This window comes from Cyprinodon tularosa, unplaced genomic scaffold, assembly GCF_016077235.1.
Source record: "Cyprinodon tularosa strain WSP-4 unplaced genomic scaffold, ASM1607723v1 ctg104, whole genome shotgun sequence".
Classification (NCBI taxonomy): domain Eukaryota; kingdom Metazoa; phylum Chordata; class Actinopteri; order Cyprinodontiformes; family Cyprinodontidae; genus Cyprinodon; species Cyprinodon tularosa.
The window spans coordinates 29,345-51,141 of NW_024037827.1; the positions used below are offsets into that span (position 1 = coordinate 29,345).

General features: G+C 37.5%; 1 protein-coding gene across 2 annotated transcripts in view; it reads left to right on the plus strand.

The window, feature by feature from the left end:
- Positions 1–21,797, plus strand: part of mmd (monocyte to macrophage differentiation-associated) — a 33,829-nt gene that overhangs the window by 7,224 nt on the left and 4,808 nt on the right. Inside the window, exons 1-5 of one of the 2 annotated variants that reach the window (XM_038282163.1) lie at positions 10,891–11,320; positions 15,646–15,727; positions 15,817–15,977; positions 19,642–19,716; positions 19,801–19,902. In XM_038282163.1, coding sequence (XP_038138091.1) covers positions 11,148–11,320; positions 15,646–15,727; positions 15,817–15,977; positions 19,642–19,716; positions 19,801–19,902 — 593 coding nt within the window. In that variant the 5' untranslated portion in view covers positions 10,891–11,147. Of the gene's footprint in view, positions 1–10,890; positions 11,321–15,645; positions 15,728–15,816; positions 15,978–19,641; positions 19,717–19,800; positions 19,903–21,797 lie in introns of those variants that run through there. The other variant, XM_038282165.1, reaches the window with a different exon arrangement.

Consider the following 21,797-nt stretch of genomic DNA (forward strand, 5'->3'; position numbering starts at 1 on the left):
ACTTAGACTTCACTTTATTAATCCCTTGGGATTACTCCCTTCGGGAAATTGTATTTCCAGTAGCAGGAAAAATTGCACATACAAGAAAATAGAGGATGTTTAGACACAGTATATACAATAGAAAAATAAAATCAATTAAATAAGGTGTAGGAAGATGTATTGGGGGATGAGGATAGACAAATAAATACAGATTAGAGATTATTAAATTATGATGCAGGTTCTCATTATTCATTGACTGTTTCTAAAATATCAAATATGTTTTAATAATAATACAATGCATCATACAATGAATTGCATCATATTAGTGTATATAATAGGTCATCAAATCAGTGTCAGTTAACTCTGTCAACTAGGTTGCCTGTAGGGATTTTTAATGTCCAGCAGGTGTCAGTATTCAGTGACACAGTATCGACACAGTATCAATACAGTTTGGTAATGTGTCGAAACGTTTCATGACGCCTCATCAACCCATCACTACTCAGCTCAGTTTGGTTCTCAGAGGATCCTTCCAGGGGAGAGAAGGTCAGAAACATCCAGTTTGCAGGATGACTTCCTGCCGAGAAGCAAAGACAAAAACAGCAAGATTAGAACTCAGGTAAACAAGAAACTCAGTTTGAGTCAGCAAACTCAGCATGGCTAGAGTACCCAGTATTGGCAAACACTCTGGCGTCAAGGTAGTGGCAGTCAGCTGCTTAAGAACACTCCACAGGTAATGAGGCAACGAGCTGCAGATGTGCAGGGAGGCCCAATGAGGACGGGGCACCACCTGGTGGAGGAGGAAAGGAAACACAAAAACAGACCACACAAACTGGATTCCTGACACCTCCAATAGAAACCATACTGTAAAAAACAAAAGCAAAGTAGAGCTATATGCTCAGGGTAAACAAAAAAAAATCAATATGTATGACAATGGGTTCCCAGGGTAAAATTGTTAATCAACATCACAGGATTTCAGCTTCCCTAACTAATGGCTCCAATGAAGCCTTGAATTTTCTGGGAAACCCTTTGATGGAAAACTTAATCTGTTCTATATGAATGTGGCTCATCACATCTCTAATCCACAGGCCAAATGTCTGAGGGTTCTTCAGCTTCATGAGAATAAGACTTCTGGCAATCTAAAGAGGAGCACTGAGCAATAGTTGTCATTACCCCTAAATCAACGTATTTAGCAAATAAACTGTTTAACCAGGTGTATTATTCTGCTGTCTATATTAGGGCTGCAACTAACAATTATTTTACAAAATGATTAATCTGTCGATTATTTAATAATTGTATAGCCAAAAGTTCATTTTCTATGAAATTAAACCAGGTGAAACTAAAACTTTTCCACTTGTGGGGTTCTGGATTGAACAAATGACAGAAGAAAACGTTTTCTTTTTATATTAAATGCAACATATTTATGTTTCTGTTTTTTTTTTTTTTACAATTTTGCTATAATTACTACTCTAAGTGGATCGCTCTGTCAGCTAAATACATGTTGTAGAGTCCCTATACTCTTAGACTTATACAAACTTTATTGTCATTTTGCACACACAGTGTATACGATACAAAATGTGGTTACAAACTGCTTTCCAATAGTGAATGTGGAGCAGCTTAACAGTGAAAATGAACATTTCCATTTATAAAGTGCAGAAGCGATCAAAAATGTAAACAGTGTAGGAGAGACATGGTGTAAAAGGCATTGATGTGGAAGTTTCAGAGCAGTGAAAAAAATAAATAAATATATATAAATGCAATAGAAACACTGAGTTGAGTTTTATCTTGAAGATTTGCCATTTAGTGCAAGTATGAGGTTTTCAATGTGACTCAGCGGCTCGAATTGTGACTTGATTGGAGATTTCAACAGTTTAATAGTCTTATGGCAGCAGGGGAGAAAAGATGTTTCAGAACCTGCTGGTCGTGCATCAGATGCTGTGAAGCCTCTTCCTCGAGGGCAGCAGGGAGAACAGTCCATGGTGGGGGTGTTAGGGGTCATTGATGATGTTACTGGCTCTGGACACAAAGCGCTGGGATGAAATGTCTTTAATGGAGGAAAGATGAGCCCCAATGATCTTCTCAAGTTCTTCCAGTCCTCCTCCAGTTCTTCTGCTCTCTATGGTGCTTCTGTAGAAGGTGGTGAAGGAGGGTGGGGGCAGGTGGGCTCTCCTCATCCTCCGCAGGAAGTTCATGCGCTTCTGGGCCCTTTAGACCAGTGAGGTGGTGTTTCCAGTCCAGGTGATGGTGTCTGTGATGAATGTGGTGATGCTGACCACCTCTACAGCTGAGCTGTTGATGAGCAGTGGAGCGTGGTTAGGACGCTTCTTCCTGAACTCCAAGATGATCTCCTTCGTCTTCTCCGCGTTCAGGATCAGGCTGTTATCTCTGCACCACCAGCTGCTCCACCTCCTCTCTGTAGTCCAGGTCGTTGTCGTCTCTGATGAGGCCCACCACTGTAGTGTCGTCTGCAAACTTCCCCATGTGATTGGTGGTGAACCTGGGGACGCAGTCATAAGGGGAGCCTGTGCTTAGACTGATGACATCAGAGATGTTCTGTCCGACCCGGACTGACTGAGGTCTGTTGGTGAGGAAGTCTAGCAGCCAATAGCAGAGGGGTGTATTAAATCCCAGCTGTTCCAGTTCTATCAGATGCTGTGGGATGATGGTGTTGAAAGCTGAACTGAAGTCCAGGAACAGCATCCATCGTGGGTGTTCTTCTCCTCCAGGTGGAGAGCACAGATGGCGTCCTCAGTGGAACGGTTCCGTCAGTAGGCGAACTGGAACGGGTCAAATGTTTGGAGGAGACTGGAGACGATGTGTTCTTTAACCAGCCTTTGGAAGCACTTCATCATGATGGGAGTCTGGTAGTCATTAAATGAGGTGACCTGAGGCTTCTTTGGGACCAGAATGATGGTGGCAGACTTAAAGCATGCTGGCACTACGGATCGGTCCAGCAAGTTAAAAATGTCTGTGAGGACACCAGCCAGATGACCTGCACACTCCCTGAACACCCGTCCAGGTATGTTACGGGGTCTTGGTGCCTTCCTCGGGTTGACTCTCCTCAGAGTCTTCCACATGTCAGCTGTTAGCGATTAATTGAATACTAAATTAGTAAACGATTACTTTAATAATTAATCCTGTAATGCCAAATGTATCATATTTGATACATACGGTTTCTGAAATGCTTTGCGTCTGACACCTTTTGCATAATTTAATGGTAAAAACTAGGGATGCACGATATTGGGATTTTGGCCGATATCCGATATGCCGATATTTTAAAACTCATGTAGCCGATAACCGATATCAATACCGATGTTAAAGCTGGACAAAAATAAGTAGTCATTGAAAATAGCAGTTTTGTTATCCATTTCTGACACTTTGTAAAATTATATACTCAAATATATTTTCATATGCTGATATCAAATAGATTTTTAAAAACGCGGTATCGATCTATTTTACTTTTTAAAATCTGGTGAAATTTCATCGTTCTGTTACAAACTCTCGTGATATTTTGCAAATTCTTGTGAGATTTTGTTAGTAAAATAGATCGATACCGCGTCAATATATCAACATATAAAAATATGGCAACATTTGGTGAATTTTCGGGGGATTTCGAAGCATAACGATGACATATAGCAATATTTCATTAGTGAAAGAGATTGATATGGTGTTTTTAAATGGCAATATATCAGCATATGAAGATATTGGGATATTTTAATGTATCAATATTTTTTCCCTCGTCTTTAGAAGTTTTTAAGTCTGTAAAAAAAGATGTTTTTGAGGAAGAAGAAGAAGTAATATTTTATTTTATTTTTTTAGACTTTAGAAACTCAGAAGCTGATCAAATATCGGGTTAAATATCGGTGGGGTGGCCGATGTCCGATATTCAGTTTTATGGCCGATAGGGGGCCGATTATATCATGCATCCCTAATAAAAACCTATTGTACACAATAAGATATACCTGATAACAGCCAGCAGAAGACCACACAAAAAATAACCTTGACTCATCGCATAGTAATAGTATGTATTTCTGTTTTTTCTTTTTACATATTTTGTTAAAAGGCCAAATAAGGACTTCAAACCAAAAAAAAGTAATTTTCTGTTTTGTTTTATTCTTGGATCGGGCTTTAAAGGGTTAATTAATCACTATTAATCAGACTAATTGTTTTAGCTCTAGTCTACATGTCAAAGTCATTATTTACTAAATTTACTGCGCATTTGTTGAAATCCTGCTTTTCTGTATAAAACCGCCTTTTTTAGCGCCCTCCTCTGGTTAAAATGGGGTTACTGCATGGATTTTTGCTAGAAGCTGGGTCTAAGCACTTACCTGACTCTGCAGGCTCTGATATGAGCAGATTCCAAGACTAAAATGCGAAAGCCTTTTTAGACTAAAGGTTACGTTATCTTCTCTGCTCTGTCTCCATTTTCCTGTAACCCCAGATCTAACAAACAGGAGAGAGAAAAGATCTAAATCATGAATTTTAAGTAGTTAAAATATTGCAGGCTATAAACCAAACAGAGAGGCAGCAACATTTAACTTTATGTAAACATTTAAAACTGACACAAAGAAAACTGATTCAAAGCTAATGAAGTTTTTCTTTGATTTAATAAGAACATTTTCTAAATCAAAAGCGAAACCAAAAACAGCTTTTAAATCAGATCATTAGCTCTGTAATCTGCATACCTTGTACAACCACTATTTCCCTATTCAAATTAGATTCCTCTGATTATATTTGCAACGCAGGTCTCAGAGCATCCAAGCTGCTAGACAGCTGTAATCACATCTAATCATTTTTTAATATGATTCACAATTCTGTAATATTCACAATAATTAAAGTCTGTTTTTTCTGCATCGTTCATCAGTTTCCTCATTAGTTTTTAATTTCATTGGTCGCCGGCTGCAGATAACGTCTGCTGTAAAAAGCAACATCTGCAGCTCTTTGGTTCCCTTTGTTTTGTTTTTTATTAAGTTCAATGTTTCTTTAAAATACTTTAAATCTGTAAAAGATTTGAAAAAAAAAATGTTGAAGATTCTCAGTCATCCAGGTCATTTTATTTCAAAAAAGTAAAAAAAAAAAAAAAACAGGAATTTTTTTTAATTCAGAAAACATGATTTCGTCCGGCTATTTCTGACATTTTGAATTGAAAAAGCTTCCTGGATGGGAAGGGAAACGTCTTCAAACTTCAGAACAAATTCCACTGACTTTTTTTGCAATTAAAAAAAGATATTAAAGGAATAGTACACCCAAAACATGATTAGCCTTCATTTTCTACTCACCCCCATGCTGAACAACACTCTGGAGTACTTTTTTGATATCTCAAATGCATCTGGAGATCTGGGAGGCTTCTTGCTGTCTGCTGACATTCAAATAATGGAGGTCTATGGCGCCCGAGGCAGAAAGGTCCATAAAAGTCCACAAAAAACGTGTCAATATTCCTCCATACTGCTCGTCCAATGTATTCCAAGTGTCCTGAGTGGGTAGCGTCCATAATTTACTCGAAACGAAGTCATTTAGAATGTTTTTAGAGCATAAACAGTAGTTTATAGGATTTCCTGAAAGCGCGCGCCAGCGCGTTCACGACGCTACGGAAGCCGGCAGACCAAACCAGATGAAAGTGCGCATTCAGTGTCTGCTCTGCCAATAATGCAAGCGTAGAAGAAGAAATGTGCTGTTTACCTGTGCAAAGAAAGAAACAACGAAAGAAAAATGTCTGAGGACTTCAGTGTTGAGGAAGAGCATGAGTTCTCTGCTGAGCTGAATGCGCACTTTCGTCTGGGTTGGTCTGCCGCGGTTTCCGTAGGCCCGTGAACGCGTTTTCAGGACGAGCAGTATGGAGGAATATTGACACGTTTTTTGTGGACTTTTATGGACCTTTCTGCCTCGGGCGCCATAGACCTCCATTATTTGAATGTCAGCAGACAGCAAGAAGCCTCCCAGATCTCCAGATGCATTTGAGATATCAAAAAAGTACTCCAGAGTGTTGTTCAGCATGGGGGTGAGTAGAAAATGAAGGCTAATCATGTTTAGGGTGTAATATTCCTTTAAGAAAACTGTTAAAAGCCTTGTGTTACAGCCCCGGTCCTTTTGAGACTATGCAGGCTTGTTTTCTTATTCAGGTTCAGCTGTGACAGAAATCTTCTTGTTGGCTGCCTGAAGGCTGCAGAGGAGCAGCGACATCATTGGACCAGCAGAAGATTGTCAAGCCAATCAGATGTTAATGAGGCCCACCTGCACCTTATAAAAGGCTCCTGAAAGCTTTTAATTTGGGTTCAGCTAGTAGGAAGAGGTTTTGTTAAGCTCTAACTTTGGTGTTTAAAACAGTTTTGGGCAGTTTGAACTCTTTGCTCTTGCTTGTTCTCTATATATATTGCTTGAATCTGCTTTAGGTGGACTTTGTGCAAGCTAGAGGCTTGTGTTTGGGAGGTTTGGTGCTCCCTTTGTCTTTTCTTTTGGGTTGTTTTGAGTTAAATTTAAACTGACTTGTTTGGACCTTTTGTGATTTAATTTGCACTTAACCGTTCTTTAATTTGTTGCCCACTTTTTTTTTTTAAATTGGGTTAAGTTGTATTGTGTTTTTGGTTCTGTGAAGCCATCTTTTGTAATTAATAATTATACATTCCACTTATTTTCTCTGGACACATTTTTATGTTACTTTCCTAGAACCCATAGACCTTTGGAGCATAACACTTTATCTAAGTGAACTTTTTTCCAATCAGCACTCAGAAACAGTTTCGAAAACCTTCTTCAGCCCAGCTAACTACATCTCACTAAGCCTGATCATGCAGAGATGATAAATAAACTGGGAATAAAGAGAAAACATTATCTTCATCCACATTTTAATATTTTACTTGACATAGCAGCATAAAGCAAACCAGCTGACTGCTCAGTGTTAGAAACTGAAAGAAATCCAAAGGAACAGGAAGCAGGCCTGAAAAGTAGGACAGCCTGACCTTAAACTGAACCCAGTCCATCAGCTCCTGATAAAGCAGCTAATAATAAAACTCATATCTGTGTGACCAACTTTCAGATACTCACTTCACTAATAATCTGCATTGCAAAAAACGATCTAAAGATAAGTCAAAAATATAAACATTTGCCTTTAATTTGAGGAGATGAATAAGACAATCTTCCAATGAAATTGGTATTTTTGCTCTTAAAATAAGATAATTAGATTAAATGCACCGGATATAAGATAATGGATTCATTTTTTTGTTGTTTTAAACATGAATCATCTTATATCATTTAAAAAGTTGTTTCACTTACCTGCTAAAATTAAAGGAAATAAGCTTTAAAAAAAATTAACCTACTTATATTTCAACTTTTACAGTGAAGGACAAGCTGGAGGATTATTATCACTAATAATGATTATAGTCTTTAATTATAATTAGATTGTTGCATTACTATGATAACAATATTTCAAAATGTTAGAAAATTATGTCTTTTTCCAAATTAACTAAGGTCTGTTCATGAAAACAAAGACTAAGTTAAACTCTACTCACTGCAAGGTCATTTCTTCTTTAAATAAATACATTTTGTCAGTTTTCCAATGGAATAAGATGATTTACGTTAACAATAAGAACTAAAGCAACTCCATTATCTTATTTTAATCGCATAAGCTTTCATTATTTTATTTTTAAGGGCAAAAATACACATTCCCTTGGCGGATCATCTCATTTATCTGCTTAAATTAGGGGAACATACAGATTTAAGCAGATTTGACTTATTTAAATACATTTTTTAAAGGGCCGCTTATTTTGCAGGCAGTATAAAACAAATACAGACGGAAGAAGAGGTCAAAGGTTGGAACATGAATGTGGATCTTCCAGTGATCAGTCTTCAGTCAGCCATGTTGTTTCTTATCATTTAACTGTATATAAAGCGGAGCTTCCTGTTCAGATATGGTTAAAAAATGAAGAGAAACCACCAGAAGTGATGATACGATCTGATGGTCACAGATTAGCAATGGGTTAAGGTTAAAACTGCTGTGTGACGTTGTGCACCAGAAAAAGCCACAGTGTTACAGGCAGTTCCTGGAGCGTCTGACAGTCAGAGCAATGAGTGGAATTCAGAATCCTGTCTCTATTGCCTCTTCCTGACATGCTGGTTCCTTGCAAATCTAAAAGCTGCATAAAGTTAATAAGCTGATTTGAGAGAACATTCAGTGTTTTGAGGAAAAGATGTTGGTGATAGACGGGCCAAATAAACCAATCAGATCAACGAAGCATATGACGTACTAACAGAGCGACGACGAAGAGGAGCCAATTGATAGTCGGGAGAAGAGCAAAAACATCTTTTCCTCTGAGAAAAGCCTCCAGAGCAGTGTTTTGCTCTTCTTTCAGTGAAGAAATACTCTGTAATTCCCATCAAACTTGCTCGATAGCCACGCTAACGCTAGTTTCATCGGGTGAAGCCGCCATGTTCTTTAGACTGAACTGTCGCGCTTCTCGTTGCGTCACACCTCAACCCGCCTCAAAGCCAACGCTGATTGGACGTTCGTTTGGTGAACGGCTCCAAATTTTCTTTAACGGAGAGTCTCCAGACTGATTAGCGAGTGAAATCTTGAAAGCTCGCGAGATCAGGATGGTCTCACGAGGCTAGCCTTTTACAGATACTTTTTGTATCTCTGCTTCTGTCTCCTTGAACCCCAGTCGGCCTCAGCAGATGGCCGCTCAATCTGAGCCTGGTTCTGCTGGAGGTTTCTTCCTGTTAAAGGGAAGTTTTTCCTCTCCACTGTCGCTACAAGCATGCTTAGAATGATGAAGAGTCAATGAGTTGATACGATCAACTGGTTTTCCTTAGATAGAAAACTTTGACTGTGTAATCTGGTGAACTTGAGATGACGTGTTGTGAATTGGCGCTATAGAAATAAACTGAACTGAATTGAATACAGCATGCGGGTAAATATGTTGTATTTTCTTGTTTATAAAATGAATTATTATTCTTTAATTTGGGCTTGAATTTTAAATGCCATGTGTAGACAGAGGCAGTGTCTGCAGTGAGAGCAGGTTAAACTCCAGTGGAAATGATATCCTCCGCACACCTGAGAAGGTGATAGTGAAAGTCTGACAAACGCTCAGTTCAGTTACACCCATTATGGGAAGCCATGGGGAGCAGCATGCTGCCAAGGTGCAGCTCTCCGTGTGCTAACCTGCACAGGGAGTGAATAAGCCTGCAAGAAATAAGACGTTGTCCAAACAATGAAACTTGGCGTTTAAAAATGTGTTCTTTTGTCTTTTGTCACGCCTCTGTAATCGGCGCAGCAGAAGGTAGAAGTACATAAGGACTCAGATAACTCAACTTCCGTGAGAAGAGAAGTTCATTTTGCTTAGAAAGCTTCTCAAAGCAGAAGACATTTTTGAAACACACACATTAGTTGGTGTTTATTTCTGAGGTTGAGTACAGAGCAAACTTTACTAAGCCCCCTGTGCTCTTACATAAACATTCCCTTATATCTGAGAAGCACTAAACTCGTCTCAGTGGTGTTATGTAAGCGGGTTTAACAGGTTTACAGCAGAGACCGGAGTTCGCTGTCTGGCTATGTGGCACCATGTCTGCCTGCATCCTTTTACTCACAAACCGTTTCTGTATTCCAGAAGTTAAGAGTAACAAGCAAACACTGCGGCCTGTAAAGTGCGCCTACAGCTGAACATGTGGTGCATCTTTAAAAAGATACAGAAAAATTTTAGTGTGATATGATTTTAAAAGATGAGCTTCATGTCATTTGTTTTAGGGGTTTATTTCAGGATTAAGTATTTCCTTTACTCTGTTTAGCTTTAAGTAAATTTCACAAATCACCCAATAATGTTTAATAATATACCAATAATACAATAATGGGTGAGTGGCGGCCTAGTGGTTAGTAGTGTTGTGCCGATGCCAATTTTTGGCCCCAATATCCGATACTTGGCTGTGCAGTATCGGCCTATACCGACTGCCACTCTGGGTCTCTGAACAAGACCCTTAACCCACCACTGCTCCCTGGGTGCTCCACAATGGCCGCCCTCTGCTCCCAGAGGGGCAGAGGTCAATTTCTCCAATATGAGATCAATAAAGTTAAATTATTATTATAAAAACAAACACATATAAGTTTTGGAGCAGCTAGAGTCCCAACTTACAGGATTTGTTATCATTAATAAAAGAGGTATAAATATTTTTCATCCCATTTTTAAACATAAATGTCTTTTTATTTAACTAATAGTCCTTCTAACATTTCTTAATTGTCATTTAGGAGAAGAATAACCTTTCTGTCAGGGTTGGGAAACATGTTACTTTATACTCTCGTCCAAAATGATTCTCCAGTATAGAGCATGGATTTAAAGATCAATATTTTAGGCGAGCTGATTGGTTTACAGCTAATTTGTTGTCTGGATTAAACAACATGGGATTTGATTATTTCATAAAATCAAATTTTGTCATCGCAAACTACTTAAAAAATTATATAGGTAATAAGGAGGTTCTAAAACAATTATAAATTATCTTATACAACTAATAAAACTTAAAAAAATATATTCAATATGGAAATATTTCAGATAAATAACTGAGACTAACATTCTAAAAAGTATTCTATTTATGCTCTTTCAATCTTTATTATTTTTGCTTTCCATTCTCTATTATACAAGTAATAAACTTTAAATCATGTATTCAATTAGGTAATAGTTTAGTTTTTTATTTATTAAATAATTGAAGCTATGTATAACGTTCACTTGTTTGAGTGATAACTTGTTTTCTTTTTTTTAAACATTATGTAAACCTGTTAATTGAACATTTATGGATTGTAAAACCTTTGAACTGGATAATTGGGGTCAGATTTGTTAATGATTTATGAGTTTAGACATTACCAGGTAGGCGTCTACCTCCGACCTGATTGGCCTACGCGCCGGTAGCGCTGCTCCTGATTGGCTAATGCCATTGTCAGTCAAATCTCCGTACCGGTGAAGCAAAGCTGGGGTTCGGCTTCCGTTAACCGGCGGGTTTCTTACTTTCGGGGCGTTTCAGGTTTCCACCTTTCGTCCGTCGGTGCTTATGGATACCTCCAGCTGACAGTTGCTGCGATGATTCGGTGTTTCCAGCAGAATGTTGTTGAGGAAAAGACTCAAATGGAGCCTTAGCAGTGGGAGGAGTAATGCGGCCGGTGCCTTGTAGCTGCAGTTAGCTAGTAGCCTGCTAGCTGGATGCTAGGCCTTACGTTTCCTGTTGCTCCTCTGGCTGGTTTATTGTTTATTCCTGTCAAATTAAGGAGGCATTTGGAGTTTAATTATTTTATGATATTCGCCTTGATTTTTTTTTTTCTCCTTCCGTGGACTGAAAAAGAAACCGATATGATGGGTGTAAACAGTTTTCAAAGGTAAGAAATGTGATTTTGGGTCCATTTATATAAAAAATGAAAAAAAGATTATTATTTTTGTGTGCAAATTTAGTCTCTTAATATCACAACATTTTTATAAAATATATAGTAATGTTTAGTATAAAACCTGGATAATCTGAGCCCTCAGTTATGATAATAAATCAAATGTGAGTGGACTTCCTGGATGCCTGTTGCTCTGTGGACATTTATCACTGAAACAAGGTTTTGATTAAACTTATTTTACACTTTCTTTGTCTATAGGTATAACTTTTACATTGTTCATCTACTCTATAAATATCTTTTGAGTTTTTGTCTGTAAGATTTGGACAAATCAGAAACTCTCAAGTTCAAAAAGGTTTTGTAATCATTAACATTTCTTGGTTTTGTTACACAGAACAAAATATCTGTTTTTTTTTTTATAAAAAAGTGTTTGATAAAGTAAATTAGTGAGGTGTTATAAACCATAGGAAACCTCTGTTTCTGTAAAATTGTATTATAACATTATTATAACCCTGTGCAGTAATGACTACATTTTACCAGACCCAACCTTTGTATTTGTTCTTCCTTTCATTACTGAGAATAAATGCAAAATAAGTCTCTAAATTTCACAACATTTTGATAAAATATACATTAATGTTTAGTTTAAATCCTGACTCATCTAAGCCCGCAGTTATGATAATAAATCAGATATGAGTGGACTTCCTGGATGCCTGTTGCTCTGTGGACATTTATCACTGAAACAAAGTTTTGATTAGAAAAGGAGGATTTATTTACACTTTCCTTGTCTTTAGGTATAACTTTTACATTTTTCATCTACTCTATAAATATCTTTTGAGTTTTTGTCCGTAAGATTTGCAAAAATCAGAAACTCAAGTTCAAAAAGGTTTTGAAATGAAGTCATTAACATTTCTTGGTTTTGTTACAAAGAACAAAATATCTCCTGTTTTTTTTTTTGTATGTATAAAAAGTGTTAGAGTAAATTAGTGAGGTGTTATAAACCATAGGAAACCTCTGTTTCTTTAAAATGGTATTTATTATAACATTGTCATTGGTAATGACTACATCTTACCGGACCCAAGCTTTGTATTTGTTCCTTTCATTACTGAGAATAAATTAACGAAGGTAAAAAGGAGGGAAAATCACACACATACACAAACTGCTTTTTTTGCCTCTTCTCTCAAAAATCTACCAAGATGTAATTAGAGATGCACCATTATCTAAACTGAATGGTTTCCAACCAGGGATGATGGTGACAGACATTTGCATCAGATTTTCTTTACCTCTGAGTCAGAGCGGGACTTGATCTTTGCTCATTTGGTTAATAACTCCCCCCCCCCAGCAGGCACTGGTGTCATATTTATCTGTTCACTATGCATCTAAATAGTGTGACCACTAGGGATGGGCGATATGGACTAAAAAATGTATCAAGATAATTTATCACTGTAACGATAAGCGACGATAAAAACTACCAGCAAAATATTTTGTATTATAAATCTGTCACTAAATTCTGTCTTGAAAGCCCTACAAAATACTAGAAACCTCTAAACTATATCAATTAAGTTCAAGTACTGCACCTGTACTGCAAAACTGTAGTGATACCAATCAAATAAGTCTGAAATATGAGAGACCAAATTCCAATAAATGATGCAAACAGCAAAACTAACTTGGCTTATTAAAAAAACCAAAGTGGTGCAACTGCAAACACAACCTGATAAATAGTCATCTCATCATAAAAACGATAAATTCAAATTGTTATTGTGGGGAATTTCTTTGACGATATATCGCACACGATAAAATATCGCCCATCCGTAGTGACCACATTGTTCCTCACAAAGGCTGCACAGTTTTATGAACCGAGAGCAACGTATCGAGGCATAAACTGACAACGATTCTAATAAGAAGTTTGGAAATAAAAGTTTGTCCAAGCGAACGTTTCAATTTCTGCTGTCTGTGTTTTTTTCTTTTTAGATTACTTTCTATTCCTCTATTTATGTGATTTAAAAATGACACAAATATAACATAGTTAACAGAAGTGTGACTTATAAAAACTTGAAATATTTATTAACAAACCGAATAAAACGTTAACAATGGATAGCAAATGGAGGGAACCGGATTATTTGATCTCAAGGCCTGACTGATAATCGTGAAATATCTGTGTGTATAATATGGATGAAGGAATAGCATAACATTACAAGGCTCAAACGTTTTTATTTCATCTTTGGATGATTTAAAGAAAGTATTAACCAAACCCTCAGACCTGCACTGATTAGGGTTGAAACAATTAATCAGATAAATCGTGATTAATAATTTATGGAAATGATCGTCAACTAATTTAGTAATCGATTCATCGTTAACTGGAGTATAGAGACTGTAAAATATGCCTTTAGCTGACTGAGCAAACTACTTAGAGGAGGAATTTTATCAAAATTGTTAAAAAAATAAAAATTTATAATAAAAATTAAGCATTTAAGATTTAAAAAAAAAAAGTTTGTTAATATGCTCTATCCAGAACTCCTCAAGTGGAAACCTTTTAGGTTACGTTCACACCGCAGCCTGAAGTGACCCAAATCCGATTTTTTTGCACATATGCAACCTGGATCTGATCTTTTCATGACAGTCTGAACAACACTGACCCGATTTTGTGCAATCCGCCCCAGGCCACTTGGCTATGTGGTCCTGAATCCGATACGAATCTGATCTTTTCAGGCCCCGTCCACACGAAGTCAAACCCTGGCCTAAATTCACTAATTTTTCACCAAACCAGCGTCTCATCCATACGAAGCCGGCGTTTCGGGGGTCTGTAAACGATCTTTTTTTTTATTCAGCCTTCAGAGTGGGAAGATTTTGAAACGCCGTTTTCACGTTTCCATCTTTAAGCTCTAACCGCATTTTTTTTCTTACACGCATGCGTCATAGCGTCGCCTCTAAACACGCATGCGCGACACAGTATCACAACAACAATGGCGCCGTACTGTGTTGAATGGTTGCTGCTCATGCTACTCACCCTGCTGTCGGGCTTACAACAGAATCTTCTTCTTCTGGAATATCTCCAGGAAGAACAGAGCAATATCGACCACATAGTTCAGCACCTGAATTTGACTGAACCACCAAAATGGACCCGCAGGGCAACCATGTATAAATATTAGGGCGCATGCCCAACATTTCGTCGCCTATTTTTGCTTTGGCACCACAGCGCCACTTACAGGCCTGGCATACATTTTGCAGCGTTTTATGCATTCGTGTGGACGATCACATTTATTTTACGTCTCCGTCTTTACGACAAACGTTCTGGAAAATAGTAGCGTTTCGTGTTCGTTTTGACTTTGTGTGGACGGGGCCTTAAATGCGACCTGTTTCTGAACAGCCAGGTCGCATTCATCTGACCTGAACGTCAGTAATACCCGACAGTGGTCACTCTTCTGCTTCTTGCTAAGCAGAAGTGGCAAGAAAAACAACAACAATGGTGGATGATGATGCAGAGAGCAGTATTTATGTTTAACCATCTTGGAAAGATGCTGTTTTTAAGGTTGGAAAAGATCATAAACACAGATCATGCTTGCTTGTGACGTCATTGCGTCCTCTACTCCGCCAGCGGGACACTTAGGTTGTATGAATGCACTTCACACAGGAGATCACATACACGTCGCATATATTTGGAAAAGTGAACGGCAACGCAAAAAAATCCAAAAAAAAAAAAAAAATCGTAATTGAGCTTCAAGGCCTGCAGTGTGACGTAGCCTTAGTTTCACCTGCTTTCATTTCGTAAAAAAATCTTTAATGAACCTTTGGCTATATGACTACTAATCAAAAAAACAAATCAACAGATTAATCCATTTGCAAAATAATCATTAGTTGCAGCAATAGCACTGATGGAACTAATTTTGCAGAAAATGCAAATTGACACTTTTGCATGTAATGTATATTTTTCCAATTATATTTAATCGATCACATGATATCATTTACTTAAACTATTTCTTTTTTTACATTTATGACCCTTTTATTTTCTATATTCATCGCTTATTCATGTGATTTGTATTTATGACCCCATGTAGTGCTGCACCATGATTGAAAATGTGCAATACCTGATGGCGTTTCCATGGTAACATGGCTTTTAATTCCTAAATCTTTGACTAAACAGTGATTTGGCTTTTGAATTCAATGGAGAAATTTCTGTTTCATATATTCAGAAGCTGAGGGGGGAAAAAAATCAGTCATTGTTACCATGGCAACAACAGGGTTTGATGAAAGCGTTTCATCTGCTGCTTTAAAGCTGCAGTTTTAAATTGTTCTTTTTCTTTATTTTTGTTTTGTTTTTTTATTTTCAGATTCATGAACAGGCGGCCTTCCGCTAACTGCCGCTACCAGCCCACCGTCTACGAACACGCCGCAAACTGCTACACTCACGCCGTGAGTCATACAGGCGTTCGTTGAAAGCTCCCCATCAACTCCCATTTCGAAAGTTTCCGTCATTTATGTGTTTCTCCTGGTCTCTGTAGCTCCTCATCGTGCCGGCCTTCGTCGGCATGACTCTGCTGCACTGCCTGTCCGACAACAACTGGGAGAGGATCACGGCCTGGGTGTACGGGCTGGGTCTGTGTGGCCTGTTTGTGGTCTCCACTGTGTTTCACATCATCACCTGGAAGAAGAGCCACATGAGGTCAGAACGCTCAGCCAGCGGTTCATTAGCACATATTTATAGATTCACTCGTTTGGTGACACAAAACCGGTCAACTTGAAACTCTTGAGGGTTAAAACTCTGGTTTTTAAACAACAGGTGATAAGTCTGTTATTAAAATGAAGGGCTGTGATGATCAATCAATGAATCGCTTGGTTGAATTATATGAATATCACAGTTTAATTTGAGTGGCTGGCTGCAGCTAATGGTTGCCAACCCGGGCTGGTTCTCAGCAACGGAGGGAGACGGCACTTGGTAAAAAGCAGGGATGCACGATATCGGGATTTTGGCCGATATCCAATATGCCGATATTTTAAAACTCATGTAGCCGATAACCGATATCGATACCGATGTTAAAGCTGGACAAAAATAAGTAGTCATTGAAAATAGCAGTTTTGTTATCCATTTCTGACACTTTGAAAAATAATATACTCAAATATATTTTCATATGCTGATATCAAATAGATTTTTAAAAACGCGGTATCGATCTATTTTACTTTCAGAATCTGGTGAAATTTCATCGTTCTGTTACAAACTCTCGTGATATTTTGCAAATTCTTGTGAGATTTTGTTAGTAAAATAGATCGATACCGCGTCAATATATCAACATATAAAAATATGGCAAAATTTTGTGAATTTTCGGGGGATTTCGTAGCATAACGATGACATATAGCAATATTTCATTAGTGAAAGAGATTGATATGGTGTTTTTAAATGGCAATATATCAGCATATGAAGATATTGGGATATTTTAATGGATCAATATTTTTTCCCTCGTCTTTAGAAGTTTTAAAGTCTGTAAAAAAGAAGTTTTTGAGGAAGAAGAAGAAGTAGTATTATTTTATTTTTTTTTAGACTTTAGAAACTCAGAAGCTGATCAAATATCGGGTTAAATATCGGTGGGGTGGCCGATGTCCGATATTCAGTTTTAAGGCCGATACCGATAGGGGGCCGGTTATATCGTGCATCCCTAGTAAAAAGAAGATGTTTTAAAGGTGCGGTCAGGAAATTTAGATTTCCCTTATTTCATATATTAATTTATGCCTTTTACTCACTATAAAAGTTTTTACTCAGTCTGTTTCACCTGCAAGGCCACACAATTCTCTGAGTGAGAGTCTTTGTAGACCAGACATAGCTTCTTCCCAAAATAAGCCAGATTCTTTCTCAAGGTTTATTCATAATATGTTACTATTAACCTAAGTGCCAAAGTGTTGTTTTGAATCTGACTACTTTCCATTGTTGTTAGTAAAGGGGAACGAACGCTGCTCAGGCAGAACGGGGCTAAAAACTGTGCCATAAGGGTCGTATGATGAACTGTTCTATCTTTGCAAAGATATGAAATACATCGATCTCTGTTTATTTAACTAGACTGAATACTTTTTTCCCACTACAAAGGTGTTGCTTCACTTTAAACTGTAGGAAAATAGAAAACTTCACTGAAACAATGAATCAGATTAATTGTGATTTAAGGATTACTGAAATAATGATCAACTAATTTAGTAATTGATTAATCGTTAACTGGAGTGTAGAGACGGTAAAACATGCCTTTAGCTGACAGAGCGACACGTTTATAGCAGTAATTATATCCAGATTGTAAAGTTGAATATAATTACTATAATACAAAGATTTTGCATTCAAATAAAAAAAGGTTTTCGTCTGTCAGTACGCTCTATCAAGAACTCCTCAAATGGAAAAGTTTTAGTTTCACCTGGTTTAATTTAGTTAGGAAATCTTCTTTAAAGAACCTTTGTCTATCCTATTATTAATTAATTAATCAAAAAAAATAAGCCACAGAGGAATCGATTTGCAAATAATTGTTTTTTGCAGCCTTAATATTGACTGAGCTTCAGTCGCAGCAGCAGATTAGCTCCTCAGGCTATGGCTGAGCCATGTGGCTTGAAAATATTAGCAATTTTTCTTTTTTTATCCACCGAAGTTTCTAGAATAAAAATAAAGAACGCAATGCTTTGATTTCACTCATCCACTCCCAGATGTGACCTCAATTTAAAGGGCACTGAAACTGAAGCTGTTAAACATGCTTTTCAAAATGTCCTGTTTAACAACAAAGAATGAAAATATAACAGACTAATTGTTTTCAGCTGGTCGTCTGACAAAGTTTATCAGTTAGAAGTTCGCATTTAACAACAAAAAGTGTTGAACTGATGTCCCTCTGAGCTACAGACGCCCAAGTAGTGGATTGGTGGGTAAAAAAAAAAGTCTTCATGAACAAAAGATTAAAATACTCCATAAAATCGATTAATCACCCGGTCCTAGTCCTCACTTTTGCTTTTCAGCAGTTAGTGAATTTTCTTGCATTATTGTAGAAATCAAAAAAACTTTTTTGAAATGTAATTTAAAACATACAAAACTTTAAAAATCTTGAAGCTATAGTGGAGGATTTTCTCGAATTTTTGAAGACCCGCCCTCTCCACAGGGTTTCTGTACAACCCTGCTCCTGAGAGGGAACGCCTATTAAACGTGTGTGAAAGCGTGCAAGAGCCCATTTCTCCTCGTGCACGATCTGTTTAAACGTTGCTGTTAGCCTCGCTCATAAAAGCTTAATTTCCAAAAGAAGATTTGCAATTTTTCTACTTTTTTAGACTCATCCCAGTTAAGTGAAAATGGGGACGAACACGTAGGACGGCCTCTAAACATATCACCAGAATGATTGACAGTTAGGAGGACCACTTATTTTGATGATCCACCCGGAAAAAGAACATCCTCCACTATAACTTTAATTAAGAAAAAACATTTTAGAGTATCTTTGCAGTTTTTTTTCAGACATTATATCCAAATTTTGGTTTTTAAATTTCTCCTTCACTTTTAAGTTCTTTTCAAATTAAATTTTCCAGATCACATTCTCTTCACTTTCCTCTGGAATGAGGAGCGAAAATGGAGCTGAAACAATTATTCGGATTAATTGCGATTAATCGATTATTGAAATTATCGTAAAAAAAATCATACCAAACTTGTAAAACAAAATATGTTCAACATTTTGCATTTAAGATAAAAAACTTTTACGTCTGTCAGTATGTTATTTCCAGAACTCCTCAAGTGGAACATGTTTAGTTTCACTTGGTTTAATTTCGCAGAAAATCTTCTTTATGGAACTTTTGGCTATCCGATGAATTGATTAATTGAAAAACTAATCATGTTATTACTTTAATTTCTGATAATTTTATTGCTTATAATCATTGGTTGCAGCCCAAACGTTAGCAACATTTTATTGGTCGAAGTTGGTGTCAGTAATGAGCGTTTCTTTTGGTCCTGAATTGAAGAGACATTTTTGGTCCTTAATCTGGAAAAAATCGTATTCTAGGTAGATCATTTTTTCTTAAAATAACTGCATTTATTCTTGGATTGAGGAGGTAAAAGAGACCAATGAAACAAGACAATTTACAATTAAAATAAGAAAAGAAGAATTGCATTCTTATTTCAAGTGCATATTATCTAATTATCTTATTTTAAGTGTAAAAATACTCATTCCATTGGCAAACTATATCATTTACCTGCTCAAATTAAGGGTAAAAACGCTTAATTTAAGATATTTTAATTTATTTCTAGATGGTTTTTCCAGTGTACATTCCTAATTTGCCAAATGTGGCTATAAAGCTGATCCAGTCTAACCAGTGTTTACCTGTTGCAGGTCGGTGGAGCAGTGCTTCCACATGTGTGACAGAGTAGTCATCTATTTCTTCATCGCTGCCTCCTACACGCCGTGGTGAGTGTCAGGCTCAGCCCCCCCCCATGCTGTTTAGCATGGAGCCTTACTTCAGCTCACTGCTCTGCTCTTGTCTTCACTCAGGCTGAACCTGCGAGAGCTCGGCCCGTTAGCGGCACACATGCGCTGGTTTGTGTGGCTCATGGCTGCTGCTGGAACCATTTATGTCTTCAACTATCATGAAAAGTGAGTTTGGGTCCAAACTGAAGCAGCTAGCACCTGTCAGGAAGACTCTTCATGAAAGTGGAAATGAAACGATTAACCAAACCAACCTATGATGTCCTGCTATGATCAATAATTATATTACAAACGTGGAAAAATCTAAACGTAAAAGAAAAAAGGGTTTTATCATTTTTGGTGGGTTAGTTCGCTCAAAAAAAATACTTTTAGTTTGATGGAGGACCAAAGTTTGGTTCATCCTTTCATTTCCACTTTAAAGCTGGGTAATGTTTTGCCACTAGGGGGCGATAGGCCTGTATCTTCCGGGTTTAATGGCACTAAAACTCCAGTGATGTGTATTTACCTGAAAACTCATTCAGTGCCTGTATCTGAACATCCACCCTAATCCATATATAGGGCACTAAATAGTGGTTACGCCATTTTAGATCAGTGTCCGAATGTCTAGTGGATAAAAGATTTAGCGGACTCGAAATTTCCTAAAATGCATCTGGAATAGTAGTGATTATCCATGGTCACTAGACAAGAAGATATATCCTGGAATGCTTTGCAAGGAGAGAGAAATTACGCACTAAATAAGTAAATGGTCCACATAGTGACATTTTAAAGTGTGATGTTCTTGCCTCAAATTGATCTTAAAACATACTTTTATAGAACCACAACAGAAAAGTGCTCTTTCTATGGAAGAAACACAGTCTCATTGGAATCTGCCTTTTTTTTAACACTGAATTTTTAACACTGAATTTTTTTAGATATTGAATTCCTTACACTCAATTTTTATCTGGTAAAAATTCACCAGAAATAAATTCAGCCGCAAAAGTGTTGACCTTTTTGTGAACTCAAGCCAAAGCATTCTACACTCGATAGATTCGAGCAGCTTCTTGCCAATAAAATTAGCTCATTTGGTCACGGTACACAATGGCTCCGATCACAGCTAGTGCGGCACCCCTGTCTGCCGAGGCTCTTGGTTTGATCCGGAAGAAGCGGCCGGCGGCATTCTTTTTTTCTTCTTCTTTTCGGCCAGAGGCAACATGGCGGCGGCAAACAGACAGGGGTGCCGTACTAGCTGTGATTGGCTCAGTTGTTTCACCCAATCTGATAAGAGGAAAAACTCTAATTTTTGTAATTCTACCTGTTTAACAAAAAAAAAGATTCCTCATTCAGCCGGGAACAGCGCTGAGCCCAGCCATTGTGTCACATGATGAATATGAGCTCATTTCATTGGCTAGAAGCTGCTCAACTCTATCGAGTGTAGATTGCTTTGGCTTGAGTTCACCAAAAGACAACGATAATAACATTGCGTAGCTTCCGTGTCCAGATTAGGGAGCATCTGTAGTGTTAGCATGTCTAATGAACGAGGAAGTTTTACCTGAGCAATAAAAAACTGGAACAAAATTCTGTTTATGGTAAACAAAGTAACTGTCAGACCATGGTGTAAAGGTAGAGAGCTAGGTAGCGCTGTAGCTAGCTCCGTTCAGTAGCTAATAGGTTAGCCTCTATTAGACTACGCTATTTTTAACCTCGTGTAAACAATAACCGTTCATTTTCTACAAGCAGAATAACTGTTTTGTCTAAAATTTCTACGAAAGTCATCTTTGAGATGTTCCATTTGTCTTTCCTGTCCTCAGATCTTAATAAAAAGAATACTTTTTGCAGGAAATTCTTACAAGCCTGAGAATGATTGTTTTTTTTTACTTTCGGCTACTTTAGATCATCAATGAAATGTAAAAATAATAGCAAATATAGGTAATAATATGTTGAGACTCCAAAACAGATTTGAACTGTTAAGAAACTGTAGCAATACAGTTTGTCCGAGTGGGGTTGCCATATGTTGACGTCATTAGAAGGGGCGGCACCCCGAGCAGATCTATTACCTACACCATAACTACTACAGAGTGTTTGAG